This window comes from Lampris incognitus, chromosome 5 (assembly GCF_029633865.1).
Source record: "Lampris incognitus isolate fLamInc1 chromosome 5, fLamInc1.hap2, whole genome shotgun sequence".
In the NCBI taxonomy this organism is placed as follows: domain Eukaryota; kingdom Metazoa; phylum Chordata; class Actinopteri; order Lampriformes; family Lampridae; genus Lampris; species Lampris incognitus.
In genome coordinates this window covers 56,135,656-56,158,355 of record NC_079215.1, presented here as the reverse complement: position 1 = coordinate 56,158,355, position 22,700 = coordinate 56,135,656, and the positions used below count along the sequence as shown (strand labels likewise).

At 46.9% G+C, this 22,700-nt stretch overlaps 1 protein-coding gene across 2 annotated transcripts in view; it reads left to right on the top strand.

The window, feature by feature from the left end:
- The window catches only part of LOC130112618 (ras and Rab interactor 2-like), a 71,197-nt gene that overhangs the window by 11,570 nt on the left and 36,927 nt on the right, over positions 1 to 22,700 (top strand). For both annotated transcript variants that reach the window (XM_056280060.1, XM_056280061.1), the window contains exons 2-5: positions 1,080 to 1,230; positions 18,197 to 18,291; positions 18,613 to 18,814; positions 21,767 to 21,881. In XM_056280060.1, coding sequence (XP_056136035.1) covers positions 1,162 to 1,230; positions 18,197 to 18,291; positions 18,613 to 18,814; positions 21,767 to 21,881 — 481 coding nt within the window. In that variant the 5' untranslated portion in view covers positions 1,080 to 1,161. The remainder of the gene's footprint in view (positions 1 to 1,079; positions 1,231 to 18,196; positions 18,292 to 18,612; positions 18,815 to 21,766; positions 21,882 to 22,700) is intronic.

The window sequence follows — 22,700 nt, the reverse complement described above, 5'->3', positions numbered from 1 at the left end:
TACCCCCATCCGTCTCTACCCCCATCCATCTCTACCTCCATCCGTCTCTACCCCCATCCGTCTCTACCCCCATCCGTCTCTACCTCCATCCGTCTCTACCTCCATCCGTCTCTACCCCCATCCGTCTCTACCTCCATCCGTCTCTACCTCCATCCGTCTCTACCCCCATCCGTCTCTACCCCCATCCGTCTCTACCCCCATCCGTTCCGTCTCTACCCCCATCCGTCTCTCTGTCTGCCCCGTCTCCCTCTCCTCCGGCGGCCCTCACACACACGGCTCACAACATGACGGACCTCGGCAGGCGTCAACACAACCCAACTTGTCCCACTTCAGAAAACCCTAATGCCAGACCAGCAGTGTTGGGGTTGACCCGGTCAGGGAAAGGAGGTTTTGGACGACTCGTTCTGTACTTGCCTTGGTTTCGGTGCGCGAGTTTACGCCCGCGGCAACACGTGTGCCAAAGCAGACGAGAGGAAGGACGCTGAGGCTGTGTTTATACTGCAGCTCTTCACGCCCCGGTTCCCATGTTCTGCCTCTATCAGATTATCCTGACCACTTTTGTTTACCGCTTTTAATTTGACTAAATGTTGGGGAGGAGGGGGGGGGTGGGGTGGGTGGGTGGGGTGGGGGTGGATTTGGCAGGCAGTTTAATTTTCCCACCGAGGAGGTCGGTTTCACACTCCTTGTGGACACTTGTTTAGCAACGAAACCGAACCTCCTGAGAGGATGCCATGTCAACTTTTAGACTCTTAAGTGCTAAACCAGTACATTCTTGCCATAGTTTCTTCCAGTATTCTTGCAGTAGTGTGTGTGTGTGTGTGTGTGTGTGTGTAGTTAAGAGTACAGTACCTCGTCCACTGGTGCCGCGCTCGTACTGCTGGACAGGGAAGGACTGGTCTCATGGTCTCTGCCTGGTGAGATGTGTCGAGATAAAGAGGAGGAAGTGAGAGATTGATTCACAGTGAGAGCAGTCCACCGGACCAGCACCTACTGTATAGTGCTGGCTGCAGCCACGGCAGGCATTTCCTATGGTGGCACCGCGGCTCAAGTGTCCGGTCTGATCTCTGTTTGACCCACAGCACTCCGGTCGCCGCAGACACCGCGCTAGATAGAAACGCACCGAGACAAAGAGGGACCCGGTTCTGTGACTGAGACGACAAGATGTCCTCCAGCACACTGCCCAGCAGCCCTCCTAAAGGCCACATGGACAGGAGCGGTAGCTTCTTTAAGGTAAGGACTCATCAAAGTCAAGTGGTCAATTTAAGAGCCACGAGGCACGTACTCATTATCTGACTCGTTGTTGGCGCTGCCTGTTTGTGTGGTTGTGTCTGCGGATCTGAACGCGGAGAATAAAGGGATTTAGTGGGAAATTCACAGGTCCCGTTCTAGTTAGTAACTAGGTGTGGGGAATGGGAAATGCCGGCTGCGATTGTTGGATGCCTGACACACACCCTCTCAAACTTTGAAGGAAGCCCTAACGACTCGTTGGCTCTTCCTTTTTTTAATGTAGTGGCGAACTTGAAGTAAGCCATCTGCTTGTCTCATGAAATCACCTCATTTGCTTTGTTTCAGGGAAGAGACCTGTTTATGGAGGGGTAATGAGCTCAGACGGTCTCATTTTTTCAATCAGCCTTGCTTCATGCTCAGTTCATTTTCTGAGAGTCATTCGATCCATCCTGTTTGTTGGTCCTGGCAACTCTGGCTCTGGCAGGGTTGTGAGTGGGAGAGTCCCAATATATATATTTATTTGTGATAATGAGTTGTAAAAATGAGAAAAAGCTAATATGATAATATGACATGTAAGCCTAGAAATTTGTGAAATGTATGCTAGGCACTTATGGGGATCAGCAAATTAAATTTATTTCTTCACTCTTTATTCTTCCTCCCATCCACACAAAGAAGCACACATGCAACAAAGTTGGGAGTGGGAACCCTTAATGTATGCTTTATAATGATTTTATGTTTACAAAGATTGAATCCCCCCCCCCTTTTTTTTCTATCCCCAATTGTAACTGGCCAATTACCCCACTCTTCCCAGCTGTCCTGGTCGCTGGTCCACCCCCTCTGCCGATCCGGGGAGGGCTGCAGACTACCACATGGCTCCTCCGATACATGAGGGGTCGCCAGCCGCTTCTTTTCACCTGACAGTGAGGAGTTTCACCAGGGGGACGTAGCACGTGGGAGGATCACGCTACCCCCCCCCCTGAACAGGCGCCCCGACTGACCAGAAGAAGTGCTAGTGCAGTAACCAGGACACATACCCACATTCGACTTCCCACCCGCAGACACAGCCAATTGTGTCTGTAGGGACGCCTGACCAAGCCGGAGGTAACACGGGGATTCGACCCGGTGATCCTCGTGTTGGTGGGCAAAGGAATAGACTGCTACACTACCCGCACGCCCCATTACCAAGATATTTTTTACCACGATAAAGGTCTGGTGAAAATGTGATACTTCCCTAGCCCTGGCAGTGAGCCAGGAGTTACAGTTGGCAGGACAGTTAGGGGGTCAAGCCCCAAGTATCGACCCAGTTTAAGTGTCTTGATCAAGACTAGTGTGCTAACTGACCCTGCTCCGACCTCACGTCAGACAACAAACGGAACTTGAGACAAAGAATTTCCCAACAGCTCAATCAGTTTATCTCATAATGACAGTAAGTAATGCTACAGTGGAATCTCTGTGTATGGCTGAACTGATGATGTAATTGGACACTGAGATGCCATGGCTTTTTTTTGTGTCTCCAACAGCCACACGTGGCTAAACTCAGTGCAGCTAATCAATTAGCAATGGTACCAGGGCCTCTCTGAAAGCTGTTTGCATAATAGTGTTATAACTATTTACAGCTTAATGTGCATGCTGTTAAATGGATAATCTGTGTGGTTTTTACTCTTTTTCATACTTAGATGAGGTCAGAGAAACTTGCAGATACCCTTTTATGTCTGTATGTGCAGCTTGAAGGCACGCCGAACGGTGAGTTTAGCCTTGCTTAGCAGATCGTTAATGGTTTTTACTCATTAGCCTAGCATGAACAATGTTTCCTAAACGTTGCCATAAGTATGCAAAATCCTAAAAATTAGATTATAGTTCCCTAAACGTTGCCATAAGTATGCAAAATCCTAAAAAATTAGATTATTAGTTTTGTACCATTTTTCCCATAATGCACATATCCGTCTTCTGCCATAGAAGATCAGCTTCGGATAAAGTGTATTGCCCTTCTTTTGAGAGAAACTGCTAATGATCCAGGTAGACGTCCAGCTATTGAGCTAAGCTAGGCTAACCAGTGTTTCTCAACCGGGGGTCCGCGGACCCCTAGTGGTCCGTGGTGTAATTGCAAGGGGTCCGTGAAAATAAAATATCTTTAAAAAAAGATCCTATGACATTTATAGAAATAGGATTATTTTACTCAAATGTGATTGAGACCTTTATCTACCTAAACTATAAAGAGTAACAGGACTTTTTTTCTCTAATTACATCTGTTTCACAAGTGTCATTTATTGTATTTTAATAAGAGATCTCGCTCCCGTTTGCATTGTTAAAAGTTACTGCATAAAAATTCTGTTGTTACATATATCTGAAAGTTACTGAATACATATTCTGTTTTGTTACATATATCTGAAAGTTACTGAATACATATTCTGTTTTGTTACATATATCTGAAAGTTACTGAATACATATTCTGTTTTGTTACATATACCTGAAAGTTACTGCATAAGAATTCTGTTTTGTTAACTATATCTAAGTTACAACTGAAAGCTCTTATTTTTGCCCCAAAGAGTGAATAAATGCTATAACGCAATTTAAAATGCAGTTTCTACTGTTTCTATCAAATTGCAACCCCCCTCCCCCAAGATCAGGTGGAGGGGTCCTCAGGGTAGATCAAAAATACGCAGGGGGTCCAGGACCCCAAAAAGGTTGAGAACCACTGGGCTAAACTCATCAATGACTATACCTCCAGACTGCACGCACAGATAAAAAAGGTATCCACGGGTTTGTCTGACTCCATGTAAGCAGGACAAATAGTAAAAACCCTGGAAACTGAATTAACCCTTTAAATGTGATCACAATATAATGCAAATGTCTTGCCACTTGCTTATAAAGTTGACGACCCACGAATTTGAGCTCGTTCTTCTTTTGTTCTCAAAATATAGCATGGTGTGAATGAATTAGGGGTCGACCGATTATTGGATCAGATATTCAGCATTTTCACGATTATTTGAATTATTATTCAAAAATGCACTACATTGTAGTGATGAGCGAATCATGAACAAATTGTTCGAAACGAACGACTCTTCTTGCTGAGTGACGACTCCTCATCCCCATTAAGCCGTTCACTTACTCGCCCCCTGCCACTAGCCAGTGCGAACTGCCAAGACGGGGCGAGACAACGTGTCGCGGTTGCGCGGTTCTCAAGTCAATTACTGTATTAGCCCAGCTGTATTAATTAACCCAGCCCTGTGACAAAAGCAACCACTGTGGCGCTTGTTTCAAATCAGTACTCGCTCGCCCAGCCTGGAGCTGAAGATCTCGGGCTGCACGAATCACTCCTTCACTACCCGCTCTCCGAGCCCAGAGTCCGCTCCCTGCCCAGAGCTCAAGGTCTAACCTGAGCTGCACGAATCACTCGCTCACCAACAAGTTCCACGCCCCATGCATTCTGTCCCTGATTAGTACAGTGGCGCCCCTAAGGGGTGGCCACGGCCACTCTGATACTATCCCTGCCCCCCCCCCAGCCACGAGTCGCATATGCAGAATATGCTTCTGATTATGCATAATATGCTTCTATCTGATATTTTACATTAGGTGCTGTTCATTTAAATCAATAATGTATATTTTTCTTAACTCTCATATTGACAGTTTTCCACTAGGCTATACAGTATACTACAACATCATAGAATTCCCGAAATTCAGTCATGGCTTTTGGTTTTGGTGTGCCCCCCCCCCCCCAGATTTTCAGTGGCCCCATTTGGCCCCCCCTATGAAACATTTCTGGGGGCGCCACTGGATTAGTAATTTACCACTACTCGACTCTGGTTGTTCAGACATGAAACGCTACGGCGTAATTTCTGATTAGCCAGCTGTTGCTATAGATACCGTTCTGAGATGGGACTGACTGCCGTTCACGCTTTTTAAACCGAATGACGGACCTTTTTTTTTCTTAACGGATTATATTCATTTAAAATCAAACAATTATTTCAGGTATTTATTAATACCAATGTTTTGTACGAGTTATTTTCTTTACCTTGGGGAAATTGCTGGAAAGTAGAGACGGACAATTTCTGCCATTGACTACGCGAACGTTATTTCTTTTTCGGTAGAGGTTGGTTCCCATCGATGCAGAGAACGGTCAACTGAGCATGCGCAAGTACTCGTTGCCTCCGTTGTTTGGGTAGGTTAAGGTTAGGGTTGGGGCGGGGTTAGGGTTAAAGTTAGCCAATCGGACGCAGAGTAGGGCGGGTCTTCCTAGAATCCTAGCGCCTGGATGCTACGCGGCGCGTGTGGAGACGTGGTAGAGGCATTTCGCGCATGCTCAGTTGACCGTTCTCTACTCCATTTCCGTTCTCTGCGTCGATGGGAACTGGCCTCTACTTTTATTTTTCCCGTACAAAATCCCAGCGAGAGCAACATGGCGCTGCTCCCTGTCAACCCGGAAACACTTTGTTAAAGGGTCAAGCTGACATAGAACATCAACTGATTACGGTGAGTTATGTCCGTAGAGTCCCATACAACTTCTGCAGTGTGTGTGGCGTATTTGAATGAGCACTCGATCCTCTACTAAGTTGGACTGTTGAGGAAGCACATTGTTGCTGGATTGCATAAGCCTGTGAATGACCCACCGTTAGACAGTAAAGACCCGTTATAAACTTTCAGCCTCGACTCTATCGTTATTGTAAATATAGCCACCCTCTCCACTCGGGTACTGATACATAACACAAATAGAACATAACATGGTGTCAGAAAACGGAGTAAAGTGCCCCGTCAGACAAGCTAACAGTTAGCTAGCTAACTGATGTAAACTACTAATATGACACGTTAGCCCCTAGCTAACGGGTCTGACCCTTTAGCCGAGCGGTTAGTGACGTCGCCTTGTGGAGCAGTACACCCCGTATCGAATCCCGCACCAGGGAAGAACATAACCGGTTACATTGGTGGCAGCGGTGGGATCCGGAAGTGTGCAGATCCTCAGAAGTCTCTTCGGAGCGCGGGAAGAACAAAGCGCGAGGGCGCGCTTCCGGGGAGGGTGACGACTGTAAGCTACTAATAAGACACGTTAGTCCCTAGTCAACGGGTCCGACCCTTTAGCCGAGCGGTTAGTGATGTCGCCTTGTGGTGCAGTACACCTCGTATCGAATCCCGCACCGGGCAAGAAAATAACCGGTTACACTGACGTCGCTAGCAGAAAGATTGAGCAGTTTAAGACACCGTCACCGCTGATACTCACCGGCAGCCTAGCAGAAAACTGGCGCAGAAGGGAACAACGTTTTCGGCTGTACATGACCCCATCGGGAGCATGTGACAAAGATGAGGAGGTTAAAGTCGCCATTCTGCCGCACCATCGGCGAAGAAGCGTTGGAAGTGTACAGCACACTCACCATTAGCTTGGTTGATGACGAGAATGAGATGATGGAGGCCGTTCCCACAGCGTCCCGAAGCTACTGCAGCCCACAAAATTAAAAAAAAAAATTGTGTTCGAGCGGCACCAATTCCGGTCACATCCGATGACAGAAGGGCCTTCTGTGGACAGATTCATCACGAAACTGCGACGGAAAAGCAAAGACGATGAGTTTGGCCCAAGCGAAGATGATATGCTCATAGACAAGCTAGTATTTAGCATAATGAATCCGCATCTAAAAGAAAGACTGCTGCGTGAAGATGACCTATTGCTACACAGAGCCAGAGAAATATGCAGAGCAACAGAGCTAGCCAAGACGCAGGTACAAGCAGTGCAGAACGTACATATCGTTTGTGACGCTCCAGTGGAAGCTCTAGAGAGAACAGCAGGGCAGAGAAGAGCGGGCGCCTGGAACAAGAGTGGCAAAAAACCAGCAATAGGAGACTGCCGCAGGTGTGGAAGGAGCCATGAGCTGCTCCAGTGCCCAGCCTATGAAGCTGTGTGTCACAAATGTGGGAATTCAATAATTTTTCCTAAGTATGCCGGGCAGCAAACGACAACAAAAGTACGCTTAGAACAAATACTGTAAACAACATAGAATGCAGTGGATTCCTTGTACATAAGAACAGCGGAGAGTGCTGAAGTGTGTGCAGTAGACCAAACGGACAGTGGGTGGTATACAACAGCTAGCATCAGAGGTGTAGCAGTAAAATTCAAGCTTGACACAGGCGCTGAAGCAAACGTGCTACCTCTGTCCATTGTCCAGCCGATGCCATATTCTATTCAGCCACAGCCTACATCGACAGTGTTAGTTGCGTTTGGTGGTGCTCGCCTGACCCCAAATGTGTCACTGAAATGCAAGAGCACCAAAGCAACAGCTACACTGCAGTTCTATGTATTGAGTCAGACACACACACTGATCATGGGCAGAGAAGCATGCATCTTCAGCTGGTGAAGAGGATTGAGGCGCTCACCACAAAGTCTTCAGCCACCAAAGAGGAGTTGGTTGAGATGTATCCAGCAGCCTTCACAGGACCGGGTGAGTTCCCAGGAGTCCATCACATACATGTTAATCCATCCGTTATGCCAGTAGTCCATGGTTGCAGGAATATTCTTCTCTCTATCATTGACAAACTGGAAGACACACTACAAGACCTCGAGAAAAGAGATGTTATAACAGCTGTCAAAGAACCAACAGAGTGGGTGAACAGTCTGGTCATCACAGAGAAGAAGAATGGTACACTGAGGGTTTGCTTGGACCCTCGTGACCTGAATGAGACTGTAAAACATCAGCACTACTCCATTCTCACCCCAGAAGATGTGTGCAGCAAGCTAGCAGGAAAATCCATCTTCACCATCCTCGATGAGAAAAATTGATACTGGCAGATCAAGCTGAATGAGCCATCTTCGAAACTGCACCTTCAACCCACCATGGGCCCGGTTCCGTTTCCTAAGACTCCCATTCGGCATCAAGTCTGCGAGTGATATTCCAGCAGAAGAACTGTGAGACCTTCAGTGATATACAGGGTGTGCACATCATCGCTGACGACATGATCATTGCCACATCATCAGATCAGGAGCACGCTGAGATCCTACACAAGGTAATGGAGAGAGCAAAAGCAGCCAATGTGAAGTTCAACAGAGACAAGATCCAGTTCAAAGTCAACACAGTCAGATACATGGGGCACATCATCATGCCAGAGGGACTGAGAGCTGATGATGCAAAGGAGAAAGCAATCAATGACATGCCACCCCCCAGAGGACAAACGAGGCCTGCAATGACTGCTTGGAATGACCGTGTACTTAGCACGGTACATCCCAAATGAAACCTTGTTGACAGCACCTCTCAGACAGCTACTCAGGAAGGACACTATGTGGCAGTGGAGCCCACATCAAAGCGCAGCAATGGAGAATCTGAAAGCTACCCTCACACAAGCACCTGTACTAAGGCTGTACAACTACAAGAAGCCGCTGACAGTACAGGCAGACTCATCGAAAGACGGGCTGGGAGCATGTCTACTGCAAGAAGGTCTACCTGTGTGCTATGCATCGTGACCGCTCACAGACTCCACAAAGATACGTTCAAATAAAGAAAGAACTACTCGCCATAGTCTTTGCAGCCAAAAGGTTTCATCAATATATCTACGGCAAGACAGTGACGGTCCAGTTAGACCACAAGCCTCTGGAGATCATTGTGCAGAAGCCACTGAACAAAGCACCAGCATGCCTGCAGCGAATGCTCCTACAACTGCAAAGGTATGATCTGAACATTACATACGTATATCGCTGTACATCGTGCAACAGTGAGCGGAGAGGCATAAGATATCAACGGGAACCCCTGTGATGAGAGGATTGTGTGTGCCGTGGAAGCCACAGACGCGCTGAGCGCAGAGACACTTAGCCAGCTGAAGGAGGCAACTGCAGCAGACAGTGTGCTATAAGCTCTGTGCGAGAGAAACAAGAAAGGATGGCAACAGAAACGATGCAGCGTGGACAGAAGCCTACACAGCTACTGGCCAATGCGACGAAACATCAGTCTACAGAACGGCACCGTGATGGTCAGAGACAAGCTCATCATACCCTAGAGCTTCAAAACAGTCATCTTAAAGGAGCTACATCTAGCTCACCAGGGAGTTCAGTGAACAAAGGCTAAAGCAAGAAGAGTTCTCTACTGGCCTGGAATGGCACGTGACATAGATATAATGGTGGAGAAGTGTGAACCATGTCAACAGCTACAGCCACAACACCAGAAAGAGTCACTTATCATGCTTAAAGTCCCAGAACTGCCATGGATGAAAGTTGGAGCAGACATTTTTGGGCTATGGGGGATGAACAGGATGTTGGGTTGCATCAGGCTGGTTAACATGTGATGGAGAGCTGCTATGTGACTTAAGAGTTGCACATTTTAGTTAAAGTTTGTCTCACATGCATATATTTATTTTGCAAACACGACAGGGCTGGTGGGTGATTTCCCAGCCTGTGGGCGACTGACTCAGTGACTTGCGTAACCCGAAAACCTGACTATCTTTAGTGAGCGACTCATACAAACTCGAGTCAATAAAAAGAGTCGAACCTCCCATCACTACTACTTTGGCTCTGATGCAGCCGCCTCTCTGTCTGTAGTCGCCACTCTGTGGTCGAGCAATGTCCCCCCACAGCACTATCTGATTGGTTACTCATCACGAGTAATAGACTATCAACACGCATGTGCAGACTGGAGCAGAGTGTTGCGCATGTAAGGCAGCAGATATTGTCAAAGTTGCAGTAAACATCACAATCATATATGCTGAAGTTGCAAAAACAAGCATGGCCAGGTACACCACTGAAAAAGCCCGAATAATGCACTTTGTTGCATTGATATACAGTTAACTATAACAAGTTATTAGAGTTCATTTATGTAGCGATAGATATGTCTTTGAGTAGTATTGGTGCCAGTGCACCTGGAACTTATATTGCAAACGTAACGTTATGTGCCCATGTGAGTTTGTGCTTTTACTTGTTACTAGTGCCCTGCCCATTCATCCGAACTTCCGGCGCCCTGGGTGTCTAGAAAAGCGCTATATAAATGTAACTAATTGTTGTTGTTGTTGTTGTTGTTGTTGTTCAGGGCGGCACGGTGGCGCAATGGTTAGAGCGGTCGCCTCACAGCAAGAAGGTCCTGGGTTCGAGCCCCGGGGTAGTCCAACCTTGGGGGTTGTCCTGTGTGGAGTTTGCATGTTCTCTATGTTTGGGTTTCCTCCGGGTGCTCCGGTTTCCCTCCCACAGTCCAAAGACATGTAGGTCAAGTGAATTGGCCATACTAAATTGTCCCTAGGTGTGTGGGTGTGTGTGTGTGTGGGCCCTGCATGATGGCCTGGCGGCCTGTCCAGGGTGTTTTCCCACCTGCCGCCCAATGACTGCTGGGATAGGCTCCTGAGAGAAGGATAAGCGGTTTGGATAATGGATGGATGGATGTTTTTAATTTCCAGTGTTTAATTAAACATGCTTAAAGGCATTTCAACGAAGTTTTGTTTAGGAGATTGGGTTATTCTAATTTTGACACCAAGATTTTCATTTTTACTGTAAATGTATATTGGTTCCAAACATTGGTTATCAGTATCCTTGATTGCTAATAACCAGTATCGACCCTGAAAACCTCCCACATCGGTCAACCCCTAGTGTGAATGAGAGCTTCAGAAATAATGACCAAAATGTTAAAATGACAATGCGAGGTTTGGATTTTGAAGAGTGATTAGGGTTGTGCTTGGACTCGTATTTCCTTACTAATATATATATATATATACGTGTGTGTGTGTGTGTGTTTTCTTTAACGTGTTCAAAATTGATTGATTGATTGATTGATTGATTATGGGCAGGGCTCCGTCCATACAGCAACACAATTAATGTTTTGCCCCCCCCTTTTTTTTTTCTTCCCAATTGTATTTGGCCAATTACCCCACTCTTCCGAGCCGTCCCGGTGGCTGCTCCGCCCCCTCTGCTGACCCGGGGAGGGTTGCAGACTACCACATGTCTCCTCCCATACATGTGGAGTCGCCAGCCGCTTCTTTTCACCTGACAGTGAGGAGTTTCACCAGGGGGACGTAGCGCGTGGGAGGATCACGATATCCCCCCCCCCCCCGTCCCCGGTTGCCCCTCCCGCCTGAGCAGGCGCCCCGACCAACCAGAGGAGGCGCTAGTGCAGCGACCAGGAACCGTCGTCTGCGGTCGGGAGGAGCGGAGTCATCAAAAAAACCACTCTTCATAACATAAGGATCATGTCCAACATATTGTAGCGTGCACGAATAAGTAGACCCGGACCCTGGTTAACGTAGTCGCTTTCGGTGTGGGAGCCACGGGTTTGCGTCCCGGACTGCCCCCCCCCCCGAATTCGCTGCACTGGTGTCAGAAGTGGGATGGTTAGACCGTGAGGCCATCGGAAGCACGTGCGCCCAGAGACGTGAGGGCATAGGGAGCCGATATGCTGAAGCGCGGGGGACGCGCTTCCTGAAGGAGCGGGGGGGGGGGTAGTGTAGCGTGCACGGACAAGTAGACGCGTTAGCCCTTTAAGGGTCGGACCCTTCAGGCGACTGGTTAACGTTGTCGCCCGTGGAGCGGGAGATCCGGGTTCGCGTCCCGGCTGCGGCGGTTCCCGGGCTGCCCCCCTCCCCCGATTCGCTACAGCATCTTCCCTTCAGTTGATACCTTTCTCTTATAATATCGTCTAAACTAGCACAGTTCGGGTTAAACTAGGCCCATCCGGTCCGTTCCGCTTTTCACTTCCTGCCCTCCATCTGAATCTCGCGCGTCATCAGAATCACGTGACTGCAAACAAGCTATTGCGTCTGTAGGGACGCTCGACCAAGCCGGAGGTAACACGGGGATTCGAACCGGCGACCCCCGTGTTGGTAGGCAACGGAACAGACCGCTACGCTACCCGGACAATTAATGTTGAAAGAAAAAAAAACAAAAACAAAACACGACCTGGAATCCCTTGGTCAGTAGTTCAAAACATACACAACACTTCTCAGTAAGCAATTCAGCAGTTTTTGTCAGTGGCTCTGGAAGTGTGTTATTTTACAGAAGGCCCGGCTGCAGGGCTCGCAGTGCTTAGAAACACAGGGGAGGGTAATGAACGGGAAAATAAAACGTGAAATTACCGTGCTTTTGAATGAACTTGCTCTCGGATGTTTCCCCACCCAAGTCTTTTTTTTTCTTCATTCTGACCAGACCTTGCAAAAGGCTGTGTGTGAACACGTGTGTGTGATCCAAACACAGTTTTCCATAGACTCCATCCATGGATTTAACAGGCGACCATGCACAGAATCACTTACCTCTCTAGACACGCACGCACACACACACACACACACACTCAAACAGGCACTTTATAGCGCTGAATAAATGTCGTACTTGCCCTGGATTGAGAATTTTGGACAGGGAAAAGCTGTTTATGTGTGCGAGTAAGCACGTGTGTGTGTTGTGTCTGTGTGTGAACGCACGTGTGCCCTGGATATAGTCTGTGATCACAAAAACATGATACTGAATGTTCCCTATTTTCCGTCCTTGTATAATAGAAGCATGTTCCCCCCGTGTCTGCGTGGGTTTCCTCCCACAGTCCAAAGACATGTAGGTCATTTGAATCAGCCGTACTAAATTGCCCCTAGGTATTAATATGTGTGTGTGTGTGTGTGTGTGTGTGTGTGTGTGTGTGTGTGTGTGTGTGTGTGTGTGTGGGTATCCTGTGTGATGGCCTTGCAGCCTGTCCAGGGTGTCTCCCCGCCTGGCGCCCAATGACTGCTGGGATGGGCTCCAACATCCCCGCGACCCTGAGAGCAGGATAAGCGGTTCGGATAATGGATGAATGGATGGATATTAAAAGCAGTCCTAAAAAGAGCCCCAATCTATCTCTGTTGCTGTATCTGTTAACAAATATCCAGTACTCAATATAACAAATACTCAAACACTCAAAATACTCAAACAACTACTCCAGCACTGTTCTCTCACCATTGGCCAGTCAGGACGCTTGAGACGGGGTTTTAAAGCACTGTTAATTATGTGATAGGTTAAGAGGAGAGGTGATGATCAGCGAGCAGCAGTATGGTTTCATGCCAGGAAAGAGCACCACAGATGAGATGTTTGCTTTGGGAATGTTGATTGAAAAGTATAGAGAAGGTCAGAAGGAGTTACACTGTGTCTTTGTGGATTTAGAGAAAGCATATGACAGGATGCTGAGAGAGGAGGTGTGGTATTGTATGAGGAAGTCGGGAGTTGCAGAGAAGTTTGTAGGAGTGGTGCAGGATATGTATGAGGGCGGTGTGACAGTGGTGAGGTGTGCGGTTGGAATGACAGATGGGTTCAAGGTGGAGGTGGGGTTACATCAAGGATCGGCTCTGAGCCCTTTCTTGTTTGCAATGGTGATGGACGGGTTGACGGACGAGATCAGGCAGGAGTCTCCATGGACTATGATGTTCACGGATGACATGGTGATCTGGAGTGAGAGTAGGGTGCAGGTGGAGGAGAGCCTGTCTCTGAAATGAGCCGTGATTGGCTAAATTCTTCCGTTCCGGGCTAGTTTCTTTAAAGTCTGAATACGGAGCCAAGAGGGTGCGGAAGTCTAGCTTTCTCTCAGACCACTTGAATTGCAACATGCTGAAAGGTTATTATGGATTCTTTTGCCCAATGACGCCATAGAAAAACAACTACTTACCCCGGCTTTAGTACTTAATAAATGATCTTTTTGAGACCTACTTTTGTGTTAAAGTCCATGTTTTTTGTGTTCATTTTTTCCATGTCTTAAGTGTAGGACAGTACTTTATAAATGAAGCTGTGCTATTACTTTCTTGCAAGACCTAGGGGGAAAAAAAGGAAGTTGCATAAATATTAGTCTGGAGAACAAATAGTTTGTTTTCAGTCTGAGCTGTCCCTGGTTAAACAAGGCGTCTATGGGCTCAGCCATTAAGACTCTGCAGGGCATGCTTCCCAGACTCAGGCATTCGACAATTTTCATGTGTTCAATTACCTTCAGTTTTCTGGCTCAAGGTTTTCCTTTCCACTGTCCTCTCTCTCTCTCTCTCTCTCTCTCTCTCTCTCTCTCTCTCTCTCTCTCTCTCTCTCTCTCTCTCTCTCTCTCTCTCTCTCTCTCTCTCTCTCTCTCTCTCTCTCTCTCTCTCTCACTCGCTCTCTGTTGTTTCCTGCTTCTCCCCCTCCAGTCTGACCTTCTGCCCACCTTTCCCTTTATAGGATATGGTATCCATCTGTCTCTGAGCAAGCATGCACTCCCTCGGTAGCGGCCAGCACAGAAAGCCCCCTTAGTGCATCCATCCTGCTTTGCCATTAACCGGAACGGGCCGCCATTATTGACACCCAGCCCAAGGGTCATGTCACGTCATATGAAATGCAGTAGTGTACCGTCGGGTGTCAGTCAGGGGCTTCAGCAGGGGCGGATCTACAGGGTGGCAAGGGGTGGCAGCTGCCACCTCTGGGACACACTCTTGCCACCCCTGTTGCCACCCCATTTATTAATCAGATAATATGTTTTTAAAGTATATTTTATGTACATGCATGTTGAAGGTCAATGAGACCCGCACCAAACTCATCTCAAACAGAAGTCGCCGATTTCGAATCCCCCTCCCCCTCACAGGCGCGGATCTACAGGGTGGCAAGGGGTGGCAGCTGCCACCTCTGGGACACAGTCTTGCCACCCCTTTGCCACCCCAGGAAAAAATCTCTAGATCCACCACTGGGCTTCAGTAACGAACTTAGACCCCCCACACACACACACACACACGTTTCTCATATGGGTGCCATAGCCACATACAAAATACACTATTACGCACTATACACACTACTGGATCAACACCAACAAGACAGCTGATGTTCCACAACCACAACGCACACCACTGTGCACTGTAGCAGCTATTGCAGCCTCACCATCACATCTTCCTTTATGTCACTCAGCAAACAGATTTCACATGCACACCACATGGTGTACACTCGCTAGCCCTTGGCTAATGGGTCGGACCCCCCAATGTAGCGAATTCAGGGGGCAGCCGGGAAGAGAACCCGGGTTTTCTGCACCACGGGCGATCTACGTTAACCACTCGACTAAAGGGTCCGACCTTTAGCCAAGGGCCAGCGAGTCTAGTCATCTGTGGTCGTTTTATATATATATGTTTATATCCATCCATCTATCCATCCATCCATCCATCCATCCATCCATCCATCCATCCATCCATTCATCCATTATCCAAACCGCTTATCCTGCTCTCAGGGTCGCAGGGTTGCTGGAGCCTATCCCAGCAGTCGTTGAGCGGCAGGCATCGGTTCAAAGAAATGACTACACAATGTTCAACTCTACTTAATTGTATACTTTCTGGTACACAATAGCCATTGTCATCTGAGCAGACGCAGCTGAGCTGCATTAGCTCTAGGCCTCTTGTCCTCAGTTGGCCTCTTTTCTATACATGGTGATGAAGGTCACTCTGTCTGACTGAAATGTTTGCTTTTCTTTGACACTGCACCTTTCATTTTGTAGCTATTGTGTACACTATTTTCATTATCTAAAAAGTCTTTCGCCTTTGCAAACGGCCTTGCTGTGTGTTATTTTTTTGGGGGGGGGGGGTTGCCTGTATTGTTTGGTGTGTGGGTTCTCCTCATCTCACAAGTCACAGAGAGGCAAACTAAATCACATGTTTTGTGGAACTGCAGCTGTGTGTTCCACCTGACCAGGAATCAGGAAGAGTTTGTTGTCGTTTCTTTCATGCACTTGCGCACACTAAAGAAGCGAAATGTCGTTTCACCCAACCCACAGCGGTGCAACACAAATTTCCAAAAATGACACCACCAAAAACATACGAAAACACAAAACAGAGGGGGGAAAAAAACCACACAAACAGTTAACAACGCAGTCCACTCAATGCAGAACGGTCCAAAGATTCCTCCTTCCAGAGAACCAACGCCAGCCAGGAAGACTGCCGGAACCGCCGGTCTGCATGGGCTAGCAGTTAGCTTAGCTTGCCCCACTTCCGCGTCCTGTCAGACCGCCCTCGGTGCTTCCTCCACGGACGCAGCGCCGAGCGGGGCCGTGGTCCCTGAGCCCACAGGACGCGGCAGACCGAGCTCTCTCAGCCGACCCAGTGCCAGCTCTCCCAGCCATTAAATGAAAAATAAAATCGAAGATCAAAATAAAATCTTCACACGATGACACAAACTTAGACGTGGACAAAGACACTGCACAGTCGGTACTGGGTGAAGCCGCTGCAAACGTGAGTTCCTGCCGCCATCTTCTCACATATACATACATTACCCGACATAATGTCAGCAGTGGCTGAAATAACTTAATGAAACCATCCATCCATCCATCCATTATCTGAACCACTGATCCTGCTCTCAGGGTCACGGGGATGCTGGAGCCTATCCCAGCAGTCACTGGGCAGCAGGCGGGTAGACACCCTGGACAGGCCGCCAGGCTATCACACAGGGCCCACACACACACACATAGACATTCATACCTAGGGACGATTTTAGTACGGCCAGTTCACCTGACCTACATGTCTTTGGGAGGAAACCCACACAGACACGGGGAGAACATGCAAACTCCACACAGAGGACGACCCGGGACGACCCCCCAAGGTTGGACTACCCCGGGGCTCGAACCCAGGACCTTTTTGCTGTGAGGCGACCGCGCTAACCACTGCACCGCCGTGCCGCCCTAATGAAACCATGTTCAATGAAAATAGACACACATTGTTGTGCACCTCTCGTCACCCTGTTTCACTGCCAGCCTCGTCCCCACCTGGGGATGTCCAACTGAAGACAGCGGGCAGAAACTACAAAAACATCACCGTCTTCCTTCAAACTCGCACTCCCCCCCCCACCCCCCAGACTGGCCTTTCTCTTGTAACCGGGTGGAGACTGGGTGAAACCGTGGATTACATTACCCTTTAAATATTTTAGCCTTCTGGTGTTCATTGGGTTGTCCTCTGCAGCAAAACCCCAACCATCTGGAATGTTGGAACACTTAATCATCTTAATCGTCTCGCTCGTAAAGTCTTGCCCATTTTGCATCCGGATCCTTCAGCATCTGTACCAGTTCATATCGGAGCCGGCCCAGGAGTTTAGATATTATTGGTTGGGGTGGATCACGGCGGAGGTGGGTTGCCGTCTCGGTGCAGCCGGGCGGTGCTTTTATAGAAGCATGTCTGGGTTCAGAAGTGCAGCGGTCAGACGCCACATCCCTGGAACCACAATCCAGCTGACGTAGACTTGGATCCGAACCAAGCCGCCTCAGCTACATCTTCCAGACAACTCTGCTCTCCTCTCTTCTCCGCCACCATTTCACCGGCTAGCCAAATGTCTCCTTTCTCAAAGAAGACAAAAAACATCTCAACCTAAAACTCAACACCACATTTTTTTTGGTGTGTGCTTTAATTAGGTTTGTGTTTTAGGTTGTAAAAAGAATACTGCCTTGAGATCCCCCCCCCCCACACACACACACACACACTGCAGATAATAGTGTCATTGCCTTATCCGTGGGAAACATGGAGTTGAGAGATAACGCCAATGTCCCTTATCCCCTCCCATATTCTGACACTGAGGCGGCCATCTATCAGTCCTTACCCCGTCCCAGTAGCGACGAGTCACTTCCTCAGTGCTACACTGCTGTGGGGCCATGATCCACATAGTTACACTTCCACCACAATACAAGCTGTTTAACCGTGTTGTTAATGAAATCATTAGGGTATTGTGGGGGTCATGTCTTTAATGACGGTGAGCTGGATGGAGAGTGGTGTGTTATTCTTATCTGTGCGTGCTGTAACTTGCTGTCCTGGGTGTGTTTGGGTCATTATGGCCAAAGCGTTGGTTCCACGCTTCCTGCCTGTAGGAAGTGAGGTATATATACAGGAAACGTGACTAACTGTTTCCCTGCCTCCTGGACTTCAGTGGGAACAGTATTGTGCCTGTTGCTGCTTCCTCTATCTCATTCGCTGCGTTCCTGCCTATGAAAAATGCTAACAGTCCTGTTTACGTCTTCTTCAGCCGCTCCGTCCTCTGTTGTCCAGAGATCCCAAATCCTCCTCGGTCAGGTTTTCTCTTTCTGTCTCGTTCCAGCTCATTGACACGTTTGCACTGGAGATCGGGGAGCTCAAGCAGGAGATGGTCCGGAGTTCCCCCGAGCCGGACCAAGAGCCCATGGCCCTACAAGGGTGAGGTTTGATGTGTCCGAAAACGTTTTCTAACTTGACTGAGCAACAGGATGTTGAACAAAGCTTAGATATGTTTTCTGTGTTGTGTTTGTGGTTTATGTGGATGTTTTGTGTGACTTGATGCTTGGTGCTACTTTCTGTTACCCTCATTCCTTTCCACCACATTTTAACCAGTCAGATAGGTTGGCACATGGCAGAGCATGCCTGCGCTGCTCATCTTGGCCAGCAGGTGGCGCAGAATGTTCTATCTCCCCTGCCTCACTCTCGTTCTCTTTCCCTCTCATCCTCTCTCTGCTGCCCACCCTGCCACCCCTTCCTTAGGCTGGAGGGAGTCGTCAGCGGGGTGTACCTGCAGTCCCCCCACTCTTGTGGTGGGGCAGGAGGTGAAAGGGACTCTGGGTACGACTCCCTGCGGAGGAGGATGAGCGTGCTGGACAGGCTGACCCAGACCCACCCAGTGTGGCTGCTGCTGGCGTTCAGCGAGGAGGAGGCCAGACGTGTCCTGCTCAAACAGCCGCTAGGGGTAAGGAGTAAGGGCGGCGGGGGCGGGGGGGGGGGTCAATGATAAAGGGGCAGTGTTATGAAGTTACTATGGAAAAAAAACAACAACTGGTGTTTTGTAGATTATGATAGAAGACGTACATATATAGAGAGGTAAAAAAATAAACAAATATGTTACCAGGGTACGCATTCACCCCTGGACTCCCCACCCTACATAGATTCTTGTCCAACTCTCAATTTGTTTTACATATTTACTTTGTAAAGTGTCCTTGAGTTCTGGAAAGGTGCTCTAAAAATAGCCATTATTATTATTATTATTATTATTATTATTGGTAGTATCCCCCTAAAGAAAAAGTATGGGCTCCGGGTGGCGTGGCGGTCTATTCCGTTGCCTACCAACATAAGGCTCGGCGGTTCGAATCCCCGTGTTACCTCCGGCTTGGTCGGGCATCCCTACAGACACAATTGGCCATGCCTGCGGGTGGGAAGCCGGATGTGGCTATGTGTCCTGGTCGCCGCACTAGCGCCTCCTCTGGTCGGTCGGGGCATTTGTTTGGGGGGAGGGGGGATTGGGGGGGAATAGCGTGATCCCCTGGCGAAACGCCCCACTGTCAGGTGAAAGGAAGCAGCTGGTGACTCCACATGTATCGGAGGAGCCATGTGGCAGTCTGCAGCCCTCCCCGGATCGGCAGAGGGGGTGGAGCAGCGACCGGGAAGGCTCGGAAAAGGGGGGTAATTTGCCAGGTACAGTTGGGGAGAAAAAAGGGGGAAATTTTTAAAAAAGTAAAATGAAATTCGGTATGCATGTCCCATGAGTCTAAACTTGGAAAAAAAATCTAAATGAAATGTGTAAATGTCTGCACATGATTTACTACCGCCTGTGCTTTAACTGCCTGTAGAGTTGTTATGGTAGATGTGCAGAATACTGTGTCCACAACATTGTTGTGCAGTTTTCTACTGTGTACTCATTGTGCAGTATACTATGTCTAATGTTATAGTTGTGCAGTAGTATACTGTGTCTAATGTTATAGTTGTGTAGTATACTGTGTCTAATGCTATAGTTGTGCAGTAGTATACTGTGTCTAACATAGTTGTGCAGTATACTGTGTCTAATGTTATAGTTGTGTAGTAGTATACTGTGTCTAACATTATAGTTGTGCAGTATACTGTGTCTAATGTTATAGTTGTGCAGTATACTGTGTCTAATGCTATAGTTGTGCAGTAGTATACTGTGTCTAATGTTATAGTTGTGCAGTATACTGTGTCTAATGTTATAGTTGTGTAGTATACTGTGTCTAATATTATAGTTGTGTAGTAGTATACTGTGTCTAATGTTATAGTTGTGTAGTAGTATACTGTGTGTAATGTTATAGTTGTGTAGTAGTATACTGTGTCTAATGTTGTAGTTGTGCAGTATACTGTGTCTAATATTATAGTTGTGTAGTAGTATACTGTGTCTAATGTTATAGTTGTGTAGTAGTATACTGTGTGTAATGTTATAGTTGTGTAGTAGTATACTGTGTCTAATGTTATAGTTGTGCAGTATACTGTGTCTAATGCTATAGTGCAGTAGTATACTGTGTCTAATGTTATAGTTGTGCAGTATACTGTGTCTAATGTTATAGTTGTGTAGTATACTGTGTCTAATATTATAGTTGTGTAGTAGTATACTGTGTCTAATGTTATAGTTGTGTAGTAGTATACTGTGTGTAATGTTATAGTTGTGTAGTAGTATACTGTGTCTAATGTTGTAGTTGTGCAGTATACTGTGTCTAATGTTGTAGTTGTGTTGTAGTATACTGTGTCTAATGTTATAGTTGTGCAGTATACTGTGTCTAATGTTATAGTTGTGTAGTAGTATACTGTGTCTAATGTTATAGTTGTGCAGTATACTGTGTCTAATGTTATAGTTGTGTAGTAGTATACTGTGTCTAATGTTATAGTTGTGCAGTATACTGTGTCTAATGTTAAAGTTGTGTAGTATACTGTGTCTAATATTATAGTTGTGTAGTAGTATACTGTGTCTAATGCTATAGTTGTGTAGTAGTATACTGTGTCTAATGTTATAGTTGTGCAGTATACTATGTCTAATGTTATAGTTGTGTAGTAGTATACTGTGTGTAATGTTATAGTTGTGTAGTAGTATACTGTGTCTAATGTTGTAGTTGTGCAGTATACTGTGTCTAGTATACTGTGTCTAATGTTATAGTTGTGTAGTAGTATACTGTGTCAAACGTTATAGTTGTGCAGTATACTGTCTCTGATGTTATAGTTGTGTAGTAGTATACTGTGTGTAATGTTATAGTTGTGTAGTATACTGTGTCTAATGTTGTGGTTGTGCAGTATAGTGTGTGTAACACATTATTATAGTTAGTGTGGGTAAATCAAAGCAACAGACAACAATATGTTGTGTGCGCACATCTCTTTCCCTTCATAAAGAACAAGGTCTAAGCATCTGTTCTTTACTGAGCCAGATGTCCCTGCTGTCAATGGATTGAGAGATGTTTACAAAATATGTTTGTAATTTTACGGTGCGTAAAAAGACATTTCATAACAACTTAGCTGAGCCTTGAAAGTATTTTGGGTGGGTCACGTATGTCTATTCTACTGCATCACGTCTACACAGTTTGGTTTACTGGCATAGTAAAGTGTATTAACTTGACCAGCAACCTGCCTGGCCTGTCTGGAAGCCAAAACAGTTAGGTGAATTACCTTAAAATGAGATTTACGTTACATATACTTCAATAAGAGTGTTGGGAAACTTATAGAAATAGAAACATGTCATCAAAAAAATTAAAGCTTTGTTCATCACACATAATTTTGAGGATGTATAATATTTACCTCTCCGAGAGCTCAGTCAATAGTGCATGAAATTGAAATATTTACCTAAAGAGGTAAAATTGTCTATAAAATGCCACTGCTCTTAGATACTTGCATTTAACAGGGGAATTACTTTTATATCAATTCTGTGCAGGTCTTCCTGGTCAGAAAATCCACAATGCTGCAGAAAAAAGTCCTGTCTGTGCGTTTGAACGAGGATGGGTCAGAACCCTCTATCAGGAACTACCTTGTCAAAGAGAGCCAGTACAGTGAGTATCACAACACATCTGTCATGATTTAAATCATATCCAATAATAGACTGTGGTGTTGGATTGGCTCACATGCAGGTGGGTGGAGTTTACTGCACAAGGCCATTCAGAAAGTGAGTCAGTGGACAGTGTATTAGTTTGACCATCAAAGAGTCTCAGCTTTCTATTGCTCATTATTTTATCCAGTTGGGTAAACACCACCCATCCATTCCGTCCATTATCCAAACCGCTCATCCTGCTCTCAGGGTCACAGGGATGCTGGAATCTATCCCCGCAGTCATTGGTCGGCAGGCAGGAAGAAACCCTGGACAGGCCGCCAGTCCACCACAGGGCCTAAACACCACCCATTTTGGAAAAATTAAAAAGAACAAATCAAATAGTCCACAAATCTGAATGAATGGCTAGGTGGTGTCCCTGGATAGGACATCAGAGCTCGCTTTTCCACTTCCTCCATATACAAGTTGGCCACTTTAAGTGAAACTGGGGAACCCACAGCACACCCATGCTTCTTCTGCCTGTAGTACTGCTCTGTGTATGTGAAGTAGGTGGACTGAAGACACAGCTTCAGGAGCAGACACACTTGGTCAGTGTTAAAGGGTGGTCCTTTTGCTAAGGGTGGGGTCGTCCTGTAATTTCATACGGACTGCCTCCACTGCTTCATCAACGGGTCCACACATGAAGAGAGACGTAATACCATAAGAGACCATTGTTTCATCTACCTCCATAATGACATCCCTCACCTTATTCACGAAATCCATAGTGTTCTGAATATGATGTTCAGTACCGCCTACCAATGGGTCAAGAATAAATGCCAGAAAC